General features: G+C 35.4%; 1 protein-coding gene across 1 annotated transcript; it reads left to right on the plus strand.

The window, feature by feature from the left end:
* Positions 1–6710: 6710 nt before the first annotated feature.
* CISD2 (CDGSH iron sulfur domain 2) lies at positions 6711–21511 on the plus strand. Its single transcript, XM_045820181.1, has 3 exons — positions 6711–6889; positions 19063–19277; positions 20512–21511. The coding sequence occupies exons 1-3, from the start codon at positions 6730–6732 to the stop codon at positions 20599–20601; spliced, it is 465 nt and encodes a 154-aa protein (XP_045676137.1). The 5' UTR covers positions 6711–6729; the 3' UTR covers positions 20602–21511.
* The last annotated feature ends 868 nt before the right edge of the window (positions 21512–22379 follow it).

The following is a 22379-nucleotide window of genomic DNA, read 5'->3' on the forward strand; positions in this document are numbered from 1 at the left end:
TGTTCATTTACTTGTTTTCTGAACTCATTAAAGTGCCTGTATTTTCTTGCATCCTGTTAAGTTTTTCAATAACTGTAATCTTGAATTCTGTCATTTAAATCACATATTTTCAGGTCTTTAAGTTTGTTTTCTGGAGATTTTTCATTTTCTTTTTAAGCTGTGTCATTATGTTGTCACAAAGTGTGCCTGTGGCTCAGGTAAAAAGTGACTCTGTAGTACCAGTTCTTGGGTTTTCAGATAATGTACTCTTCAACCCTACACAAAGGATGAATAGAGGCAAGTTCTGGGAGTTTAAGGGGTGGCCAGGCTCCATGGCTTTCTCTCTCTGGAATGCCGATTGGCAGACAACCATGGCTACAAATCTGTGCTGTGTCCCTTCCCAGATCACTGTGCTCTGCCACAGCTCATACTGCCCACTTCTGCAGGAATGCTCACTGAATCTCTTTGCTTCTCCCATCTGAAGGGAGTGCCAGCCACAATCTGATTTTCCTCCTCTCTAGGCTGAGCCTGGCAGGCAGCTCCTAGCTGCAGGGTCATGTCCATGGCTGCTTTGAGCTTTTCTCCCTTCTTGCCTTCTTGGTTAGCTCCCACTTGCCCACCTTTACATGTTTTAATGCGTGGATCTCTCAGACATGTTTGAGCATTGAGCAAGAAATCCTTCCAAGAATTATAGCTGTTCAAATGGTTGAAACTTCAAGGGCAGAGACCAAGGAGATCTCTCACACTGTCATTTCTCTGTCACTCTTTTCACAAAACTAAATGAGATCCCAAAGAGCCACTTGTGATTAGGATTGACACAGTGAGCTACCATATGACTGTGGAGCCCTACAACAACCAGTGCAAAAACAAAATGAAAAACAAAACCAGGGGCAGCTATAATAAAAATATATGTTGATAGTGATGTAAAAATTAATCATGATGATGATGAGAAAAGGCAGCACTACTGTGCATGCTTGTGTCAGGTACTTTTTAAATGTTTTATATTAATTCACTGAATTAGTACATACAATATAACCTTAAGAGGCTATATAATTCACCCTGGAAGAGCCAGAATTCTAGTCTGAACAGGTGCAATCTAGGTCTAGCCCCAGAGTCTGTGGTCTTAACTATTTTGCTGTACTATCTTATAGTAGTATATGGATGTATTTTTTTGTTATATTGCATTTATTTTCTTAATTTTTATTGAATTATAGTTGCATACAATATTTTAAAAATTGAATTATAGTTGACATACAATATGATGTATTGCTTTTACTTATTTTTAATTTTTTTTACTATGTTAGGATAATCTAATTGAATTTTTTCACTTTTTATTTAATGGAGTAGCTCTGATTAACAAAATTGCACAGGTTTCGGGTGCACAATTCTACAACACAGCATTTGTACACTGTATTGTGTGTTCACTACCCCAAATCAAGTCACTGTCCATCACCATTTATCCTCCCTATAAGCTCCTTCATCTCCCCCCACTCTCTGGCAATCACCACACTGTTGTTTGCATCCATGAGTTTTTTCCCCTTTGTTGCTCAATCCCTCTGTGCCCCTCCAAACAACTGTCAGCCTGCTCTCTCTGAGTCTCTATTTTGCTTGTTAGTTCAATTTACCCTTTAGATCCCACATATGAATGGAATGATATGATCTTCTTTCTCTGCCTGCCTTATTTCACTTAGCATAATGCTTTCCAGGTCTATCCATGCTGTTGCAAAGGGTAAGATTTCCTCCCCGCCTTTTTTTTTATGGCTGAGTAGTATTCTGTTGTGTAAATGTATCACAGCTCTTTTATCCACTCATCTACTAATAGACACTTGGACTGCTTCCAAATCTTGGCTATTATAGATAATGGTACAATGAACCGAGGAGTGCATACATTCTTCTGAATTAGTATTTCGGTTCTCCCATTCAGTGGGTTGTCTTTTCATTTTGTTGATGGTTTCCTTTGCTGCACGAAAGCTTTTTGGTTTGATGTAGTCCCATTTTTTTCTCTTTTGTTTCTTTTGCCCGAGGAGATGTATCAGACAAAAAAATAATGGCACAAGAAATATCTGAGATCTTACTACCTGTTTTCTTCCAGGCTTTTTATGATTTTGAGTATAACATTTAAGACTTTAACCCACTGGAGTTTAGTCTTGTATATGACAATAAGAAGGCGGTCTAGTTTCAGTTTTTTGCATATATGTCCAATTTTCCCAACAGCATTTTTGAATAAACTATCTTTATCTTTAGCCCATTGTATATTTTTGCCTCCTTTGTCAAATATTGATTGGTTACAAAAATGTGGGTTTATTTCTGGGCTCTCTATTCTGTTCCATTGATCTATTTTGACTATTATGGGCTTTTAGTATAGTTTGCTTTTAAATATTTTTAAGTTGGCAATCCTTTATTTATTGTCTCTTTTAAAAACGGTATTGATTGGTGAAATCTAAAAGCCTGGAAATCACCATTTTATAGGGCCAGTAGAGAGCAAGAAAATGGAAATTTGGGATAAGATAACTAATGGAGCAGGGTCTTGGAAGACAAACTCTAGAACACAGGGAGCAGTGAGATTTGAAAAACAGGGCAGACATTAAGCACAGGAGGAATTATAACTACATTTAGAGATGATGGTAAGCAAAATTTCTCTGGTAACTAAAAAGCAAGATCATATTAACTCAAAATAAACCTGGTAGTAGCAATTAGGTTTAATAAATAAATAACATAGAACAGTGAAAATCTGGAGGAACTTTTGCAAAGAATGGGAAAAAAAATAAATCCAGCAATGAAGTGACAGAATAAAAAATGAAGATGGTTCCAACACCAAGCATCACATGAAGTCAAAGAATTAGTTTAGTGGAAGTAAAGGAGTAAAAGATGTATATAGAAATATAGGAGATGTGGTCAGAAGGTAGGATTCCTGAATTTATGATGTCAAAACCAGAGTAAAGGCTCATTCACTGATGATGATGATACTAATATTGACCATTCTTTAAGCACCCTAAAAATTAATTATATCTAATCATAACAACCATTAATACCAGCAGCATATTACAAAGGAGAGACTGAGGCCATAATAAATTTTTAACAGAACTCATTTTTGTTTCATTTTGACTTAAAGAGATGCTTCTGAAATTCATATAGAGTAGTAAAGAACCTTGCATTCCCAAGATAATTTTGAAGAAAATACATGAATATTAACTGTTGTTAATATCCTGCTGGGAATTAATACCTATTTTAAAGATGCAGCAACTATGATAGTGTGATAATGTCATACAAAAAGACCAATGGGAAACAGTAAACAATCTATGGATGTGTGGAAAACTGGTTTGAGATTAGTGACATTACAAAGCATAAAAGAAAAGTTAAACCATTCAATAAACGCTGCTAGCACAATTAACTGTTCATATGTAAAATAAATAAAATAAAATTAGATCTCTACCTCATGCACCAAAAAAAAGGTTGATAAAAAACCTAAAGATGAAGAAAATCTTAAGACTTTTAGCAAAAAGATAAATGAATATCTTTGTGATTTTGAGGTAGAAAAGGATTTCTTAAACAGGACTCCCCAAAACACAAAATATAAAGGAAATGATGAATAAATCTGACTACATACAAACTAAATTTCAGTATAAGACAAGACACCATAAACAAAGGTCAAAGAAAAGGCACAGACTGGAAGAAGATATATAGAAGTCATACAAATATAAATATGGTATTTTTATACAGAAAACATAAATCAGTGACAAAGATGAGCAAAGCAATTGCAAAATGGGCAAAGAAGCCCAGAGATGCCCAGGAAACATTTGGGATTACAAATCTGGACTGAGGATAGAGATTTGGGCTACATCAATTCACTGATCATATTTGAATTCATGGGATTCGATGAGCTTATAGAAGGGAAGCATGCAAAGAAATTAGACTCTAGGCCTAGCTGGGACAAAAAGCAGACAATAGATTACTGATCCTCACTCAAGTTTTAACAGTAAATTTAACACCTTTAATTTAACAGTAAATTTAACACCTTTAACTTTATTCACACATTGAGTATTTTGTCTGGCCTTTTTGGACCACAAGGTATCTTTATGTTTTTTTTAAAAAATTTAGTCTAAATATAAGATTTAATATTAATAAAACCAGATTTTTTTAGATACTATGTCAGAAGGTAGATAAGACTGTCACTTCTGTTTAGGCCCATTATCTTCAGCCCATTTCATATACTGCCAAGAAGACAGGGGTGTGGAAATGAAATACAAATTTAAAAATGTGAGTAAACTGGATATAAATTTAAAGTAAAGGGTATCTAAGAAAAAAATCCCCTATAATCCACAATAAAGATTTTTTTAATTGATGGGGTTAGAAGCTCACCTTTTATACATTAGCATAGCTCATATAATGCATCATAAATGCCTAATGAAGGCAACCACATCTCTAAATTAAAAAATAAAAAATGTTTCATTCATCATCCAGACTTCCAATCACTACATTTCTTCTACTTGGAAATAGCAAAGCAGCTATCCATATAAATGGCTCAGGGAAAGTCAGTCACACACACGTATACAAAAACTACATATTGCATAATTCTTTTTATATGAAGTTCAAGAATCTGCAAGCAAGATAGAATAATGGTGCCTAGAAGGGGCACAAAGAAACTCACTGGGATGGTGGATATAGTCTGTCTATCTGTCTATCAATCATCTGTCTATACCTACCTACCTACATACCTGGGTGGTGGTCACCTCCAACTGCACATTTGGCACTTGAACATTTTACTGTTATTTCTCTTAATTGAGGTATATATATTTTAATTCCTTTAAAGAAAAACTTCTTAGAAGCCTTAAGAATCTTACTCAACAAAGCTTGTTTTATCCTTGTCAAAACCACAAAGCCCCTACCCTGGCTGGTGTGGCTCAGTGGATTGAGTACCAACCAGCCTGTGAATCAAAGGTCACTGGCTGGTCCCCAGTCAGGGTACACGCCTGGGTTGTGGGCCAGGGAACCAGCTGGGGGTGTGGGAGAGGCAACAGATTGATGTTTCTCTTACACATAGATGTTTCTCTTCTTGTTTCTCCCTCCCCCTTCCCTCTAAAAAAGTAAATAAAAATACAATCTTAAAGAAAAACCCTAACCCCCTCCCGCCCCCCCGCCCAAAGCCTCTTGTTATATTTAGTGGCATTCTTCAAAGCTTTTCTTTCCCTACTAGGCCCCACTCCCAACCTTTGTCTACCTCAACCATCTCCCAAAAGGTGTCACTATATTTGATTAGCAGAGAATAAAGATAATGGCCAATGGAACAGTCCACAGGACAAAGATGTTTGAAATCATCATATTCAGGATAAACTAGCTCTAGGGTCCTTCTTCTTCCAAACCAAAAGAAAGCTTGCAAAAGGAAATTGAAAGGAAATCATAATATGCACGCCAACCTTTTAATCACCACTTTGTATATCACATTTATATTGCTCAAGCTCATGAACTGTGAACCTGTATCTAAATATCTTCATAGAATTTCCATTGTAATTGTACTTTGACAATTCTGAACAGGGTAAAATGATATATAATCAGTTTATTTAAATTCCAATTAATTCTCTTACTGATAGTTATTTTTTTAGGCAGTGACCATAACAAACATTAAACTCAAACAACCCAACAAAAAATTGCTTTAAATAAATTATCTCCCTTTCTCACTTTAAAATGAAAATACCAAGGGAAAAAATATAAAAAACAAGAAACGTATTTATTACAACTGGCTGTTTATATTAAGTCAAACTAAATGAAAACTGATCAAAGTTGGCAAGTGAAGATCGGAATTATAATGAGACACTGAATTAAGGTCACGACATACACAACACGTGATCAAGTATATTACTTGGGATATTTTACTTCAAAATAAAAACATGAAACAAAGTCATGTCAACTAAGGTGTTTCAATGGAGTAAAGCTATCTCTTTGCATTCCTCGATTTTTAAAAAGATGTTAATAAAAATAACAAAAATGAAAGATCTTGACAGATACTTTAGATTGTAGGAGCCCAGCAACAACATATAAAGGAAACCCTAAGGCTTTCTATTTTTTTACTATGCCCCAAGTTCTAGTAAAACGAAAAAAGAACTGAGCTGCAGAAGGAATTGAAAGTATCTAAGGAAGAACTATCACGGGTCTTGTCTGAGTAGGAAAAAACTCAGGGCCTTAGGGCAAGGTTGCACTAAATTACGGAGGTGCAGAGCTGTAAGCATTTTAGTTTAGGTAAAGTATTTTAACTTTCTTAAAAAAACCTGTATTGCAGGAGTGAGGGAGCAGAGTTAGGCACCGTGGGGGTGGCGGTCCTCTTAGGTGAGTGTTCAATTCTACAGCACCCAGCCTTTTTTTGGGAGAGGGCAAGAACAGAGGGGCAAAAATAAACAAGGGAAGAACCTCACTTTTGAAAGGCACTTTCACGTTACAGAGCACTCTCACGTGATTTAGCTCATCCGACACAATATCCTTTCTGCAAACCTCCAGCATTTACGGACATAAAAAGTCCAATACGAAGGCCCTCTTCAAAACCCAGACCCTGGGAGATCCCACTATACACCCGTTCCCCGACCCCGAAGCCCACGGCCTTCCTAGATCCCCCGTCCTCCCGGCCGGCGTACACGTCACTCGCCCGCTGCCAATCAGCGCCAGGCAGGTCACCTCCTCCCCGGCCCCGCCGCCCCGCCGCCCCGCCCGCCGCCGGTAACTGGACTTCAATTGCTCGCTGGCTAACTCCGTTTTCCGCGCATGCGCAGCAGCTCGGCTGGCGAGGCAGAAGCTCCCGAGCGGACGCTGCCGGCGAGGATGGTGCTGGAAAGTGTAGCCCGCATCGTGAAGGTGCAACTCCCCGCCTATCTTAAGAGGCTCCCAGTCCCGGAGAGCATTACGGGGTTTGCCCGGCTCACAGGTAACCCACACCTTTAGCGGGTGCCCATCTTCTGCTCTTTCAGGGCGGGGGCGGGGCTGGGGAGGTGGGGGACGCTAAACGTCTTCGGGTCAAGGGGCGGAGCGGAGCTCGTGGAGTGGCGCGGCGCCTTGTGACCCTGCGAGCGTGCGCCGGCGCAACTTCCTTGGAGCGTGTGTGCTGCCGCCTCTTCGTTACAGGGTCTTTCAGGGTGCTTGTCCTCGTCTTTGCGTCCCGCGTTTTTTCGTGATGCGAGACCGTTTTTTTTCCCCCAAGAAGGTGCTAATTTGGGACCTAGATCGTCTTAGCCATTGCCATCACTCTCCGTTGTTTGCTTTATTTTAAAGCAGAATAAGTCGTCGTTATCCAACCCGCTGTGTATCAGGCAACAACAGCTCTCTGCTGGATTTTGCCGTCAGCGTGTGGGTGTGAGTGTGTGCGTTTGGGAGAGAAGCACAGGCATACACAGAATATGTATAAGGTAGTTTTGTTTAGTAAGAAGACTAGAAAATGATCTCTATTCCTATAGGGGAGAGATTACCTATCAAGAGGGAATTTGAGGTCGCCTCCATTGCTATGGGCGTGGAGGCAGTTGAGGTAAACTCACGTTCTACGAGAGATGCATTAGCCAAGTGTTCTTAGGCCAGTACAATGGCCCAAATTTTAGAAATGAAACTTAACGAATGTATGTGACGTTATGTACTTAAGGTCCCTCCTTTACAAAAAAACCAGCAACAAGAAACACCCACAACTCAGGACTTAAAGTCTAAAGAGTAAAGTTATCCAGAATGAAGGCAATGCTTGGAAGATTTTGTTGTATTCTGAGCATTACAGTGTAAGTGAGATATTTGTATACGAGATTTGAGAGATAGATTAGGATGACAAGGGGAAAAAAGCCATATTGATTCAGCAAACATTGAACTCATGTTCTGAGTGTCGAGGGTGTTAAGCATGAATTACAAGTAATTTTGACGTTAAGAGGCTTGCTTAGCTTGGAGCAGTCTGGAGATCTGTTATCTGACTTAAAATACAGCAATTGGAAGGCTGACTGGATAATTTATTTTGTGTAGACCAAAAGACAACTAGGACTAAATTAGTGAAAATTGTTTGCAAATGGATGTCAACTCCAATATAAGGAAGTTAAATTTTTTTTTTTCATTATCTAAAACTTTCCCCAAATAGGGTGCCTGGGGAGATAGCCTCTCTCAGAGATTTAAGAAAGAAAAAAAAAAAAGGTCAAAGTCTGGTAGGCAGATAGGTTTAAATGGGGAAACTAGATGACTGTTATACATCTAGAGATTTTTTTGGATTATGGACAGAAACAGTTGCTCTGTAGATAAATGAATTGTGAGATGTTAACATTTTAGATGTTAAAGGTTTGGTAATTGAATAGAAACCGTGGTAACTGAATAATGGGCATTAAAAAGAAGTACCTAAATATCAGAAACCACAGAAAAGTAACATAAAATGAAAAAACTGTTTTAAGACAAGTGTTTATAAACATCACTGTCATCTTTTGATCCCACCAGTTTATTCCGATAGAATTGCAGCAATTATGTATAAAAACTCTTTTTCCCCGTTATCATTTCTTTTACTTAAGTACTTTATATATTAATTTATTCTTCATCTTGTTTTAATAAGTATGTAATCATATTTTAAATTAAAGTCACAGTAGGCCTAACCGTTTCCCTGCCGCTGGAAATTTGGAATGTTTACATAAATATGTTTTTTGTTCATAATGTTTAGTGGTAAGTAGCCATGTACCAATGCCAGTTGTTATTTTTGTCTCTTTTGAGTTATACCCTTGGGTATATTCAATAAAATAATAATACCAAGTCAAAAGGATATGATTATTTTGTGACATTTGTTCCATTTGCCAACTTACCATGTTAATAATTTTCATAAGTTAACTGCTGAATTTGTAACAGTCAAGAAAGAAAAATGGCCTCTTAATTCCCTCCCCAGTCCTGAACTGTGTGTGTTAATTCTGATGGTGGATGGTTTTATGTGTTTCACTTTTCTGTTGATAGTGTATAGTTGAAGCAGATTAGAAAATATGATATTTGATTTAGTGGCCAGAATGTTTTACAAGTGTGTTTTTTTCTTGAAGATCCCTCATGTCAACAAATATTTAATTTCTATTAAAGGCAGTAAGGAAACTCAACCTAAATTTTTCCTTAAATCAATAATATATACTAACTTTCTTTTTCAAGCTCTTAAATATTTAATGTGAGTACTGTTTCTCAGAAATGTGAAAACTCTGGTAAATATATTAATGGTACATATTTAACTTAAGTCCCATTACAGTGTCTACATTTCTCATTGTATTGCTTATTTGTTTAGGAAACATTAACATGAACGTAGTAACTGCTTTATGGAAAAAAAAAAAAGAGAAATCCAGTTTCATACTAGACAATGAAAATTGTAGCAGTTGTGGAAGTACCATGGAAGAAAAGCAGTTTTCACTAGCTAATGTCAAATAGCTAATGACATTGGGCTCTCTTGAATGAGCTACTTTTTGAATCCATACTTAGGCTTTGTTGAAATAAAAACCTGAAAGATAACTTTCAGCTATTGTGTAAATGTCTAGGAGACAGAAATGTTTTCATTTTCTACCTGAAAATTGGGACAAAAAAGTTACAGTTCACATTATTGCCTGTTTTTCCTTTCCTATTTAGATCCAGTGGTTTAAAAAAACAAACAAAAAACAATTGACTCTCTCATGATGACTCTGCATTCTTAATTAAACACTTGGAGATCCTTTACTGTAGTGTTTACAGACAATCCTTATCTAGCAAAAACAACCTATCTGTTTCAGTCTAGGTCACATTTTTAAGAGTGAGGCTTTTAAGATAAATTTGTATAGTGTATTCTAATACTTTGACCTTTGGAAAAATCTTTCCCTGTTATATAAACTTTTAAAATAGAACAACAAAAAACATCTTCCCGTTCTGAAGTCAGAAAATTATGTATTTCTATATTTAAAAGCTAGCTATGAAATTTTGAATATTCAAAATTCTCCCCCACTTGCACTAGTGTGCCTCTTTGAAATGGAATGAGTTTGATCCTAAACACAATGTTTTTCCCAAAGAAACACAAACATGTCAGAGCTGACAACTTGAAGAGCATTAGCTAGCTCTGTTTATCTTGAAAGGGCCAATTTTGAACAGAGAATTTGTTGGAAGTGCAATAGAGTTGAAAACATGTGCCCACAAAAAGACAAGCGTGTTCATAGCAGCCTTTAATTTATAATAGCCCTAAACTGGAAGCAACCCAAGTATCTACCAACAGGAGAATGGATAAACAAATTATGGTATATTCATAGAGTAGAATACTAGTTAGCAATAGAAAGGGATGAATTACTGATCCACTGAAGAATCAAAAAACTTTACTTTGAGTGAAAAGAGCTTTGGTTATAGAAGTCAGTGGTGGGAGATAGACTAGAAAGGGGCAGGGGAATCTTTCTGGGATGATGGGAATATTTTACATATTTTTACAGGGTCGTATTTAATTGTCACAAACCAGAATTAAATGCTTAAGGTCAGTTTATTGTATATAAATTGTACCTTATTTTTTTAAACAAATGGAACCAAAGTGAGTTTTCTCAATAAGAAAATGTAATAAATAAGTTCAAACTGAAGTTTCATTTATTGACAAGTAAATAATAAAGGGTATTTCTGAAAGAAGAATTTTACGTTAGAAAACTTTTTTTTAGAGAATTTGGGAACATACTTACATTATTCTTATAATTTCTAAGTGTTTTTTCCCCTCTTCATAATTGGACCAACTATACTTAAAAGTTAATATAATTAAAGATTATATTAGCCTGTGTAGGGAACAGTTTTGATGAATTAAAACATTTTCATCCATATAACTACTTTGCAATATAAAATTCCTCAAGTCGTCAGGTATTTATTGAGTCCTTGCAATGGGCTAAGCAGTATTCTGGGTACAGCGATGCTGTTCTGTTCATAAGAGTGAATGGAAAAAAAGATTTAAAAATTGATAATTACTTTCATTGTATTGGCCCTCTGGTCTTGAATAGGCTGTATTAGGTTTGAAGTGGTAGTAGTAAAGCCATCCATGGAAAATATTTTACTTTCATCTTTCTACAATTCAGAAGTAGAAGTCATTTGTATGTCTTTACCTGTAAATGATACATAAGAAAATTTATAAAATTATAAGCAATGAAATTGCCATATTATCTTTATGGTGTCATTGTATGCTACCTTTTGAAAGGGGAAAAAGTCTGTCCTAGTTCCTTAGGATATAATTCTTCATTGAGAAATGTCTTTACCATTGTATTTGTTTATATACCTTGAGCAAGGATAGGATGTGATGCTCACCCATCTAAATAAAATGTTTAATCTGCCCCTTCTTAATTCTATTTCTTCCAAGGAAATACTTTCTTTTAACAGTATGTAAACTTTCAGAAAATTGTTGTTATTAAATTACTTGCTACTCAAGTTGCTTTGAAATGTTCTTTCTGTTAAGTATGGTGCTGATTCTTTCACTCTACCTTTTTAGTCTTTGTATTTCCTTATCTTAATAGTGTGAAATAGAATTGAGCAAAATTTAATATTAGAACCCTGTTCAGTATTGATAGTATTAATGTAGTTACATTTTTTAAAAAATTAGAAACAGGATTAAAACAACAACTGGAAATAGGAAGACATCACTGATAGAGGAAGAAAATCTATCAGAAGTGAAAATATTGAACTAAGGGAAAAATTTTAAAGAAATTTAACCCTTTTACATTCAAATGAGTAAAAAAGCATTGCCAACTGGGTGCCTTTCCAGGGATTGAGCGTTGAGGTCCACCAGTTCCATCTTTGACTTAAATGTGGCCAAAATTCAACTCTTCTTTTTGCAACCTCTGATTTTCCCCCACACTTTCATCTTCAAACTTTGGCTTGTCTTCTAAAACTTGTAATATTTGAGGAACCTTCTTGCCATAAGTGAAACAAAGCTCTCTCTGAGGATAGTACTAATCCTCTACCTCCTTCAGTGGTTGGTGTCTTTTCTTTTTCTATCCTTCCTTCAGTTTGTGGGATGAGGGAACAGAAGCAGCTGGCATTTTTAAGGTTCTGAAGAGCATCTTCCCCACTGGAACTGTTTACTTTCTTTCAAAGAAAACTATCTTCTGCCATCCTTCATTATTTCTTTTGCTGGTATCTCCTGAACTTGAGTCTCTCCCTTACATTTTTTAAGTGTGCTAACCTCTCCTATTTTCTTCTTCTACAATACTGCACTTTCTTCTTGTGCTTGAAGCTGCTCTTCTTATATTCTGGATTTTTTTGTTTTGTTTTAAATTTGAGGCCCATACCAGCATACATCCAGATAATGAACCCAGAAATCTGGAAATCATGAAGGAGCTTCACTTCCTTTATTTACCTCATGCTCCATACTTAATGATCAAATCCTATTGATTTGACTACCTGAGTTAACGGTTCTTATGTTTCAAAGTGAGTGAGGATTGATCACATACTCTGAGATTTGAATGAAAGCTTCAGAGTATTTCCTCAGAAAATGCGTGTGCACGCACACACACACTTCTATGGCATCCATTTGTCCTCTCTTTGCTTTAATGGCCATGGTCTTAGTTTCAGCTCAGTATTTTTTTTTAGGTTATTTCAGTGGATTTTCAACAGGTTGCCTTGTCTCTTAAACTCCCATCACTAGCCCTCTCTGCTCTTCCTTAGTGTTTCTCCACTAATTCATCTTCCATCCAATACCAGTGTAATTCCATAAATGAACAATTTTCCAGTTACATTGATACTCAGATATTTCAGTGGTTCCCTTTTATATCAGAGCTTTTCATAATCTGGCACCTGCTCACTTCCCTAGTGCCTCTTCTGTTTCACTCTATCCCAGCAATTCTGTAGCACTTAGTTTCCTACACTTTCATGTATGTCATATCTCTGTGCCCTTGCCTATTCAGTTTCTTCTGTGTGGAATGTAGCTAGCTCCTCCTCCCATTTGCCTATGGACTCCTATACTCCGACTCATCTTTCAGAAACTTGTTTAGGTATCAAATCCTTGTCTCTCCTCAGCCCTGCAAATAGTTAATCACGTCATTCTCAGTATTGCTTATTTATGATTGCACGTACTACACAATACTGTAATCCTTTTTAATAGATCTATACTCCATACTAGATGGAAAGCTCCTTGTAGGTAGGGGCTGTGTCTTCTAATCTCTTCTAAAATATATACCCTATAAGAGCAGGGCCTTATCTATCAGCTTGTATCCCTAGCATGTAGTACAATATTTGGAATGTGATGGCTACTTGTCTTGTTGAACAAATGAATGAGTTTCTGTTACTCCTATTTTATAGACCAAAGAAACCTGACTCCAACTATATGAAAATCTGGATTTATACAACAGATAAATTGTGAATTAGTTATTTGCAATCCTGCTCTGTGAAAGGCACTGTACTAAGCAGTGGGTACACAGAGACAAAAAGACAGTTGCTGCACTTGCTTTTAGCACAGTATCTCCACATAGTAGGTACTTAATGATTACATAGTAAGAAGTTGAAAAGAGATTGTTTAACAATGAATATAGCATATTGATCAGATTTCTTCATTCAGATATATTTATTGGACATTTAAATTGATGAAAGAGCTCAGAAAGAAGGGATTGATTGTATAAGAGCAAACTTTATAGAGTGATGAAAATACCCTATATTTTGTTGTAAGTGGTGTTTACAGGTCTATATAGTTGAAAAATTCATCAAATTGAACATTTAACACAAAGCTCAACAGGCTGAACACTAAATTATGCCTCAATATAAGATAAAATAACTTGAGCCAAGGATTATTTAGACACTAAAGTTACAGTGGTGATGCCAACAAAGAAGGTCCCTGCCCTTGTAGGCCCTCTGTTGTGATTGGGGGACATGATAGGTGGGCACAACCCTTAAATTCATATTTCCAAAAGATAGTAAGGAATTTGAAAATGCTTCCAATATACTATTAAGTGAAAAAAGAAGGATATAGACTGTATATACAATATGGTATCAATTTTGCACAGTGTAGAAATGTGACAAAATGTTACTCTTGATGGGTGAGTTGAGAGTTACTGTATGTTTTTATATTTTTCTAAATTTTAAAAAATACTATTTGATAATTCTAAAAAATATGCTGTATAAGATATACCTAACAATTAGTAGGTAACAGTTATTTTCTTCACAGTATTTATAATATCTGCAGTTACTTCAACATCAAACAGGTTCATATAGCTGGTCTTAAGAGTTTTTTTTAAGTTTCTTGTTTGGTATTTGTGTATTTCATATTCCTTTACTAAACTCAGCATTAATAAATAAAGTGATTTCTAATTTAGCTTTATAGACTGTATTATTTTCCTTATAAAACTTTTCTGTAGTTAAAATGAAGTTTATCATTAAGAAGCAGATTGTACTAAAACTGCTGTGTAAGTTATTACTTTGTTGTAGGATAATAGTATCTTTCAGTACTTTATATTATTAGTGTTTTTCACCAGGTGTGCTGCAAGAATTTTTAAAACATGCAATATCTGACTGTTTAGTCAGGGGCACTGACCTCTTTTCTCTTAGATTGTCAAATGAAAAATGACAACAGCCAACACAGCAATAACCATCCAGCATGAATGAATCAAAATTACACCTGTTTTGGGTTTGTTTGTTTGTTTTTTGTCAGATGGGCAAAAAATATATATTTGATGTGTGTCACAGAATTTTAGTAATTAGTTTATGTGTGCCATGAGATGAAAAAGGTTGAAAATCACTGCTATCTATCTATATGTGTACATGTATTTATATTTATATATATAGAGAGAGAGAATATAGTATTTTACCAAGGACATAAGTGTGTTGAAAGAACATATGCTATAGTAGATTTTAAAATAGTATTAACACCATTTATTTCCTGAGATCTGTGGGCCAGGTAGGAATACTTACCGGTAAATACTATACTTAAGAATCTAAGGTTTTCATCTTTACATTCTTATTCATTTCCTTTTTCTTGTTCTTATTTTTTTCATTCATTTACTTTTTGACTTTGAGTCATTTAGACTCTTGTGACTTAATTTTGTGATATACAGTATAATACTTATTCTACTTTCAACAAACATCTATTGAATAACTACTCTTAAGATAATATTGGCTGTTGGGGCCTACGTTAATATAAGACAGTTGTGTGATCTGGAAGATAAGTGTCAATAGATAATTACAGTACAATGTGATGAGTGAGAAAGGCACTGGTATTTGTGCTGTACGTTATTCATTCAGTGAGTCACTGATTAAATGTTTCTGAAGTATCTAGTTTGTTCCCAAAGGGTAGCACATAGCTCCTTTTCTTACAGGCTATAGGAGAGTCAATTTTACAAATAGATAACAGTAGCGTGATAAAAGAACACAAGGAAAATGGTCTTGGGGTGCATTAGGAAGTGATTAATTTTGCTTTGCAAAATAAAGAAAGAATTCCAGAGGAGACAGTAGGTGACCCTAGGCTTGAAGGGTTTACATAAATGAGTCAGGCCAGAGGTAGAAAGGTATGGCGAACAGAAGGAATTCCTTATGCAAAGAACACAGGAAGGCTACTACTAGTCATAGCTTTGGGGTGGCTTCAAGTACTTGAGAGATGGGATGTTTGTGGGAGATGAAGCTGTCAAAGTAACCTGCCATGCTACAGAGTCGGTGCTTCATAAAAACAACGGTCTATAGCGGCACCATCCACAAAACTTTCTGTGATGATGGCATTGTTCTCTGTGCTGTCAGCTACTGTAGCCACTAGTCCCGTGTTGCTATTGAGCTGCCGAAATGTGACTTGTGTGTCTTAGAAATTGGATTTTTGAGTTTTACTTAATTTTACTTATTTAAATAACCACATCTGTGTTTTAATCATGTTTTTTACTTTTTATATTTTATGATGCTTTAAAATCATGGCCTCTCCCAGGACCAGTTAATTCCTAGAGATAATAAAAAACTTGCTTGTGGAGATGACCTTTCATATGCAAATCAACCAGTCTAAAGACTGTACCCCTGTATCTTAACCACTTATTGTTTCCAACTCACCAACCAGGATTTCTCCTGCCCTAAATCACCCTAGGCCAGGTATGAAAAAACCAGGGACCACCCCAATAACCTAGAGCCCGCTGATATCATTCAAGGTACCCAGTCCTAAACTGTTCACCACACCCTACCTTGCTGTTTCCTGGAGACCACAGTAAAGGCTTGGACGCAAGCTTTCCTGTCTCCTACCTCCTGATCAATCCTGGTACTTTTACATGTGTCTTGCATGTCCCCTACTCTTGAGAACTGTAAGTAATAAATGTTACTTTGAAGGCAGTTGTCTCTATGTCATCTTATATGTGTTTAAAACAAAATCTTGGGCCCTGACCAGGTGGCCCACTTGGTTGGAGCGTCATTCCATACACCAAAAGGTTGCAAGTTCCATCCCCGTGTACAGGAGGCAACCGATTGATGTTCCTCTCTCCCTTCAGAAATCAAATACATACATACATATATAATCTCAGGTGAGGGTTAAAAAAGTTTTTTTTTTTTTAATCTTGGGTACAAATCAAAACCTTATAGCTAGTGACTACTATATTGCACAGTACAGACCTATAGAGGCCTTCCCCCTGCCCTACGAAACAGTTGTCATTTCCAGAAATTTAATTACTTCAAAGGATCTATATGGAATGTCTCCACTTTAGTTATGAGAACAAGCCTGACAGATAAGATTCCTACTGAGCTTCAGATTCTTTCTGATGACTATTTAGAATATTGTTTCCCCTCGAATTTCTACTACATAGTGTTAAGTTGAATTGGCAACATAGTTTTTCAAAGGAGTCACTGCTAATTTTCTTAGTCACTTAAAAGCTAACATTTATTGTATATCTTTTATGTGCCAGGTGCCCTTATGGGCGTTAGACATATATCAATGGGTTGTTTCATTTAGAACTCATAATAAACCTTTGGCATCAAATTGTTGTATCAAAAATAGTTTCATTTTGGGCCCTGGCTGGCATAGCTCAGTGGATTGAGCGCGGGCTGGGAACCAGTGTCCCAGGTTCGATTCCCAGCCAGGGTACATTCCTGGGTTGCAGGCCATAACCCCCAGCAACCGCACATTGATGTTTTTCTCTCTCTCTCTCTCTCTCTCTCATCTCCCTCCCTTCCCTCCCTAAAAATAAATAAATAAATAAATAAAAATCTTTAAAAAATAGTTTCATTTTGGAAGAGTTGGTATTAAGCCAATCTTTCTTTCAATAAATAGTTATATCTGTAGAGTAAGTTTTACCAAGAGAAGAACAGATAAAATGTTATGGGTTGGCCAAAAAGTTTGTTTCTGTAAGATGACTCTAGTAGTGTTTAGTTGCCTTTAACTTCATTCGAAACAATTTTGGTAGGTTGTATTGTGACAGCTGTCATATCAGCATGAATTCAAAAAAATCAAAATTGGTGAATTTTTGTGTAGTCATTTTAATACTGAAGATGGAAGAAAATATGTAACATTTTTGGCATATTATGCTTTAATATTTCAAAAAAGGTAAAAATGCAACTGAAGAGCAAAAAAAATGTGCAGTGTATGGAGAAGGTGCTGTGTGACAGGTTGAATGTATAAAAAGTGGTTTGCGAAGTTTCTTGCAGGAGACTTCTCACTGGGCATTGCTCCATGGTCATGTAGACCAGTAGAAGTTGATAGCGATCAAATTGAGACATTAATTGAGCACAATCAATGTTATACCAGGGGGCAGATAGTTGACATACTCAAATATCCAAATCAATAAAGTAATTGGTAAAATTTGAAAATTTGTATTTTATTTTACAAAAAAAAACTAAATGGAGTTTTTGGCCAACCCAATTTATATGTTAGATTTGATTCATGGTGATTGAGAACAAGCTTTGGACTTACTGTCCTGGACTAAACCTGTTTAAGCTACTATTTACCCACATGAAAAATGGTAATAATAGTGGTACCTACTAAATACAGTTGTTGAAACTAACAAACTATTAAATGAGATCATAAGAATTATATTCTTAGCATAGTCTAATTCATTATCATTAACATTTATTAATATGCCTTGGCACTTAATCTTCAGTTTTTCTCTACTAATCTATTTTTACATAGTGCTTAGCAAGGTATCAGGTAGGCCCCCAGTGAAGCATGTCAAATGATAACTCTTTATGGACAGAAAGGGTTCCTTAAAGAGCCCAGCAGAGGCTGCACACCACTATCTAACTGTTCATATGTACATGTGGAAATATTTATCCTAGTTTCCTGGTGTGTTTGTCTCTACAGGCATAGGGACCATTTCACTGATAACAGTTATATTCTCTATGCTTCAAGACAGTGCTGTGTACTAAAGAAGGCACTTAAAGAATGCCTGTGGAGCCTCCACCAGTGTGGCTGAGATGGTTGGGCATTGTCCCTTGGAAGAGAAAGGTCAAAGATTTAATGCCTGGTCAGGGCACACACCCGGGTTGCAGGTTATATTCCCAACTCAGGACAAGTGCTAGAGGCAGCCGATCGAAATTTCCCTCTTACATCGATGTATCTCTCCCACTCTTTTCTCTCCCTTCCCCTCTCTAAAAATAAAGTCTTTTAAAAAAAGAACGCTATGGAATAAGATGTACCTAACAATGAGAACATACAGCATATGGAAATTTCAATTCTTTAACATGTAGCTTCTACACAACATTTAGGTGTTTCTTTAGGAATCAGTATGCCTTACCCCAAAATGTAAAGCATCGAAACTAAAAGAGATGAAAACATGTTCTCTCTGAAATTATATATGAATGGTAAAATAAAGATATTCAATTGTATGCTTTTAGATATGGTGGAGATACTTTTTAAGCCTATAAAATATATCACACGTTGAATTTTATTTATAATTAGGGGTCATAATTCCTGAAATAAAAATAAACACAAATATACTTAGGAAAATGACAGGATATTTCATATAGGACCTATATCTGAAAATTTTATTTTCCATTTCACAAGTCTCAAATTAGCCTGTAAATGAAACAAGGTGGTCCTAGGTAAAAGGTGTCTTGATTTACTTATTCATGGTTTTAAAGATGAATAGTTAAAGTGAGACGCAAAGAATAATTAAGAATAAGCTCAAAGATGAGACATGATATTTGAGTTGTATTGCAAGAGCACGGCAGACTAACAAATCTGTCCATGTTTAGTTTCAGAATGGCTTCGGTTACTGCCTTTCCTCGGTGTACTTGCACTACTGGGCTACCTTGCAGTTCGTCCATTCCTCCCAAAGAAAAAACAGCAGAAGGATAGCTTGATTAATCTTAAAATACAAAAGGAAAATCCCAAAGTGGTGAATGAAATAAACATTGAAGATTTGTGTCTTACTAAAGCAGCTTATTGTAGGTGTTGGCGTTCTAAGACGGTAAGATGACCATTTACACATACACTACAGTTTTGTGTAGTTAAAATGTTTGCCGTCTGAAATCCTCAGTTTTGAGGTTCTGTGAGATGAGCAGTTCTTCCATAGTGTTCAGTACTGAAAGTCTGTGTCCTAAATTAAAGTTTGCCTTTTATGATCCGTACCACTTACATTAGAAAAGTTAGAGCAACCAGGAAGGATAGACATCTGATTTTTTTGTAGGACCATGTTTCAGCAGTTAGCTAGAGTAACTTGTAGTTTAAAAATTCACCTATGTTATGAGAGGACATAAGGGTTAGTGAAGAGTTTAAGCTTTCGAGTCTGAATAAATTGTGTTCAAAGCTGATGCCTGCCACTTACAGTCTGACTTTGGGCAAGTTACTTCATCTTTAATCTTTGATTTTTAAATCTGATAATATAGCAACATCATAGACATTTTCAAGGATTAATGAGATGTTTGTACAGAGTCCAACAGCATGAGCTAGTAAATGTCTTTATGAGATCTGTGTTCTACTCCTTTGACCAGAGGTTATTTGAGATTTTAAGCACAATAATGTTCATCATGTCATCCTTTGTAAGAGCAAAGTGTTAGAGACAGTCTAGAATCGGACAATAAGGATGATTAAAGTATGTGTAATAAAAATGATGGGATGTCAGGAAGCCACTACAAGTCATATTTTTAAAGACTATTTAATGACATGAAAGCATAATGTAGTACAACTAAGACGAAGATATTTCTATACCCATTTTTGTTTAAAAATGCAGAGGAAAAATATACTAAAATGTTAATTGTTACCAATGAGTGAATTTTTAAAAATTGATTTTTTTGAAAATATTATAATTTGCATGAATTTTATAGTAAAAATCACTTTGAATATATTTTGAATTTGTTGTACTTGAATTTAAGTAAGTGAATAAGTGAGCTCAAATTTACAGCTCCACAGAGAACAAAAGCTTCTTTTGATCCCCTTTTAAACAAATTTCATTGACTCATATGGAATCATCCAAAACTTTTTATTTAAAGTCTATACCAAATACTTAGTTAACTATTTAAAATTGTTAGATTTCTTGTGGTATTGGAATGTAATTAGGTTAAATGTAGAGTATATCTTTTACTCAGGAAAGCTATCTGATTCTTTTTTTAAAGTAATTGCTTTCTTTGTAAGAGCATTTCACAAATATTTCTACCTATTGAATCATTTTTAAATTAACACTTGTAATTCTTTTTCCTTTCTAGTTTCCTGCCTGTGATGGTTCACATATTAAACACAATGAATTGACAGGAGATAATGTGGGCCCGCTAATACTGAAGAAGAAAGAAGTATAGTAGTAGTGAATTAGGATTAAATTCAGTGGTGTGCTGTAAAATCTTATAATGTTATTTTTTCATTCTTTGTGTATAGGTCTTTCAAATGGTGGTCTTAATTATTACTACTGATTGAGTAATTGTTTGTGCCAATTTATTTTCTTGCTACAGTACTGTTTATATTTGATATTCCATATACTCAATCATTTATATAGAAATTAAATTGTGCAACCCTTTTATTATTATGTCAAAGGATTAATGTATCTTTCTACAATAAAACCAACACTTCTGATTTTAATTAATTGAGAAAAATATAAGTTTTAGGCAATGAATCCAAAAGTATTTCTTTGAATATCAATATTTTTCAACGGAATGTGTAATTTAAATTTTTCTCCCTACTCTATTAAATATGTTATTTTACAGTTCTCTTAGGTTTTGATTATTTGAAGAGTTTGTTTATTTTCCAGTCTTCTACCCTCCATTCTTTTAAGATTAATAAGAAAAATATTGCTATCAAGAATTAGTTGAGTTTTCAAAGAGGTAAAAACTCTTTGCTTTATAGAGATTGTTGACTAATAAATATAAATATCCCCATTTCAGGAAAGACATGAACTGGATATAAAAAGTTCCAACAAGGAACACTTATTTACATTAGACAAGTTGTATTTACTTTGCAGTAGGCTTGTTTGCATCTGTTTAGGCAATGCTGTGTATCTTGAACCATTTGACTCATTGATGGGGTGGAGTGGCAGGAACACTTACACCTCAACTCCTGAGCTGCTGAAATGTGAAGGTCAATTAGAAATAAACATTAAAATAATAAGTAGTCATCGAAATTGTGTTTATGTGAACATTTTCCTCTTTATAACAGTGTAAACCAATAAACAGGATACAGAGTTTGCAAAATAAACTTACTGGAGAATCTTTAAAATTTTTGTAATTTTTTAGCCTGAGTCTATTTAGTTTTATTTTATATTACAGTTCTTATATATTATTAGCTTTTCTTAAGTCTGTCTATTTAAAGGTAGAATCCAGTTGGTTCACTATGCCATTTTTATATATGATGAAGGTACAGGAAGGAGGTAGATGTATGTAATTCTTCTGCCAATTAGAATTGAAGCTAATAGTTATTGAGCACTTATACATACCAAACACTGCACCAAGCATGGTACCTGGATTTTTAATTTATTACATGTAATGTCAATAGGTTCTGTCGTGTGATCCTGACTTTTACATGAGCAACATCAGGAATTTTAAAGTTAGGGTTAGTTGTGTTTTTGAGAAGTTTTACAAGGTATAAGTCCAACATTGTTGTTACTCTTCCCTCACCTGTGAGGAGGGATAAATATAACATTGCTGTCACTTTGATTCTGGGTATTTTTTCCTGAGACCTTTTCTTCAACAGCCCTAATGGTGCTTCACTGTCAGATGAACCATTTATTTTTACACAGTTGGTCACAAGACTTTGGGAAAAATCCTCCTCACCAAGAGTTTGAATAGCCTGGTCTGTGCTCCATTTTTAAATGCTTTTCTTTAAAATCATTCACTGTGACTCACAGCAAAATGTTTACATTTAGATGTCCTAGTGGTTTCCATACTTAAATTTCATAGGAGAAGAGAAAATTGCCTAAAAAAGTGGACACTGAAATGAAATTATCAGCTTTAAAATTTTGTCAAATTTAAGAACATTTAACAAATTGAAAAAACTATCTCATAAAAGGTAATTTTCACACCCCAAAGGTAAGAAGGTACCCTCTCAGCAAAGCCCCCCCACCACTCACATTTTTCAATTGTTTCTG

This window comes from Phyllostomus hastatus, unplaced genomic scaffold (assembly GCF_019186645.2).
Source record: "Phyllostomus hastatus isolate PE091 unplaced genomic scaffold, TTU_PhHast_1.1 phas_scaffold_39, whole genome shotgun sequence".
NCBI classification, from domain to species: domain Eukaryota; kingdom Metazoa; phylum Chordata; class Mammalia; order Chiroptera; family Phyllostomidae; genus Phyllostomus; species Phyllostomus hastatus.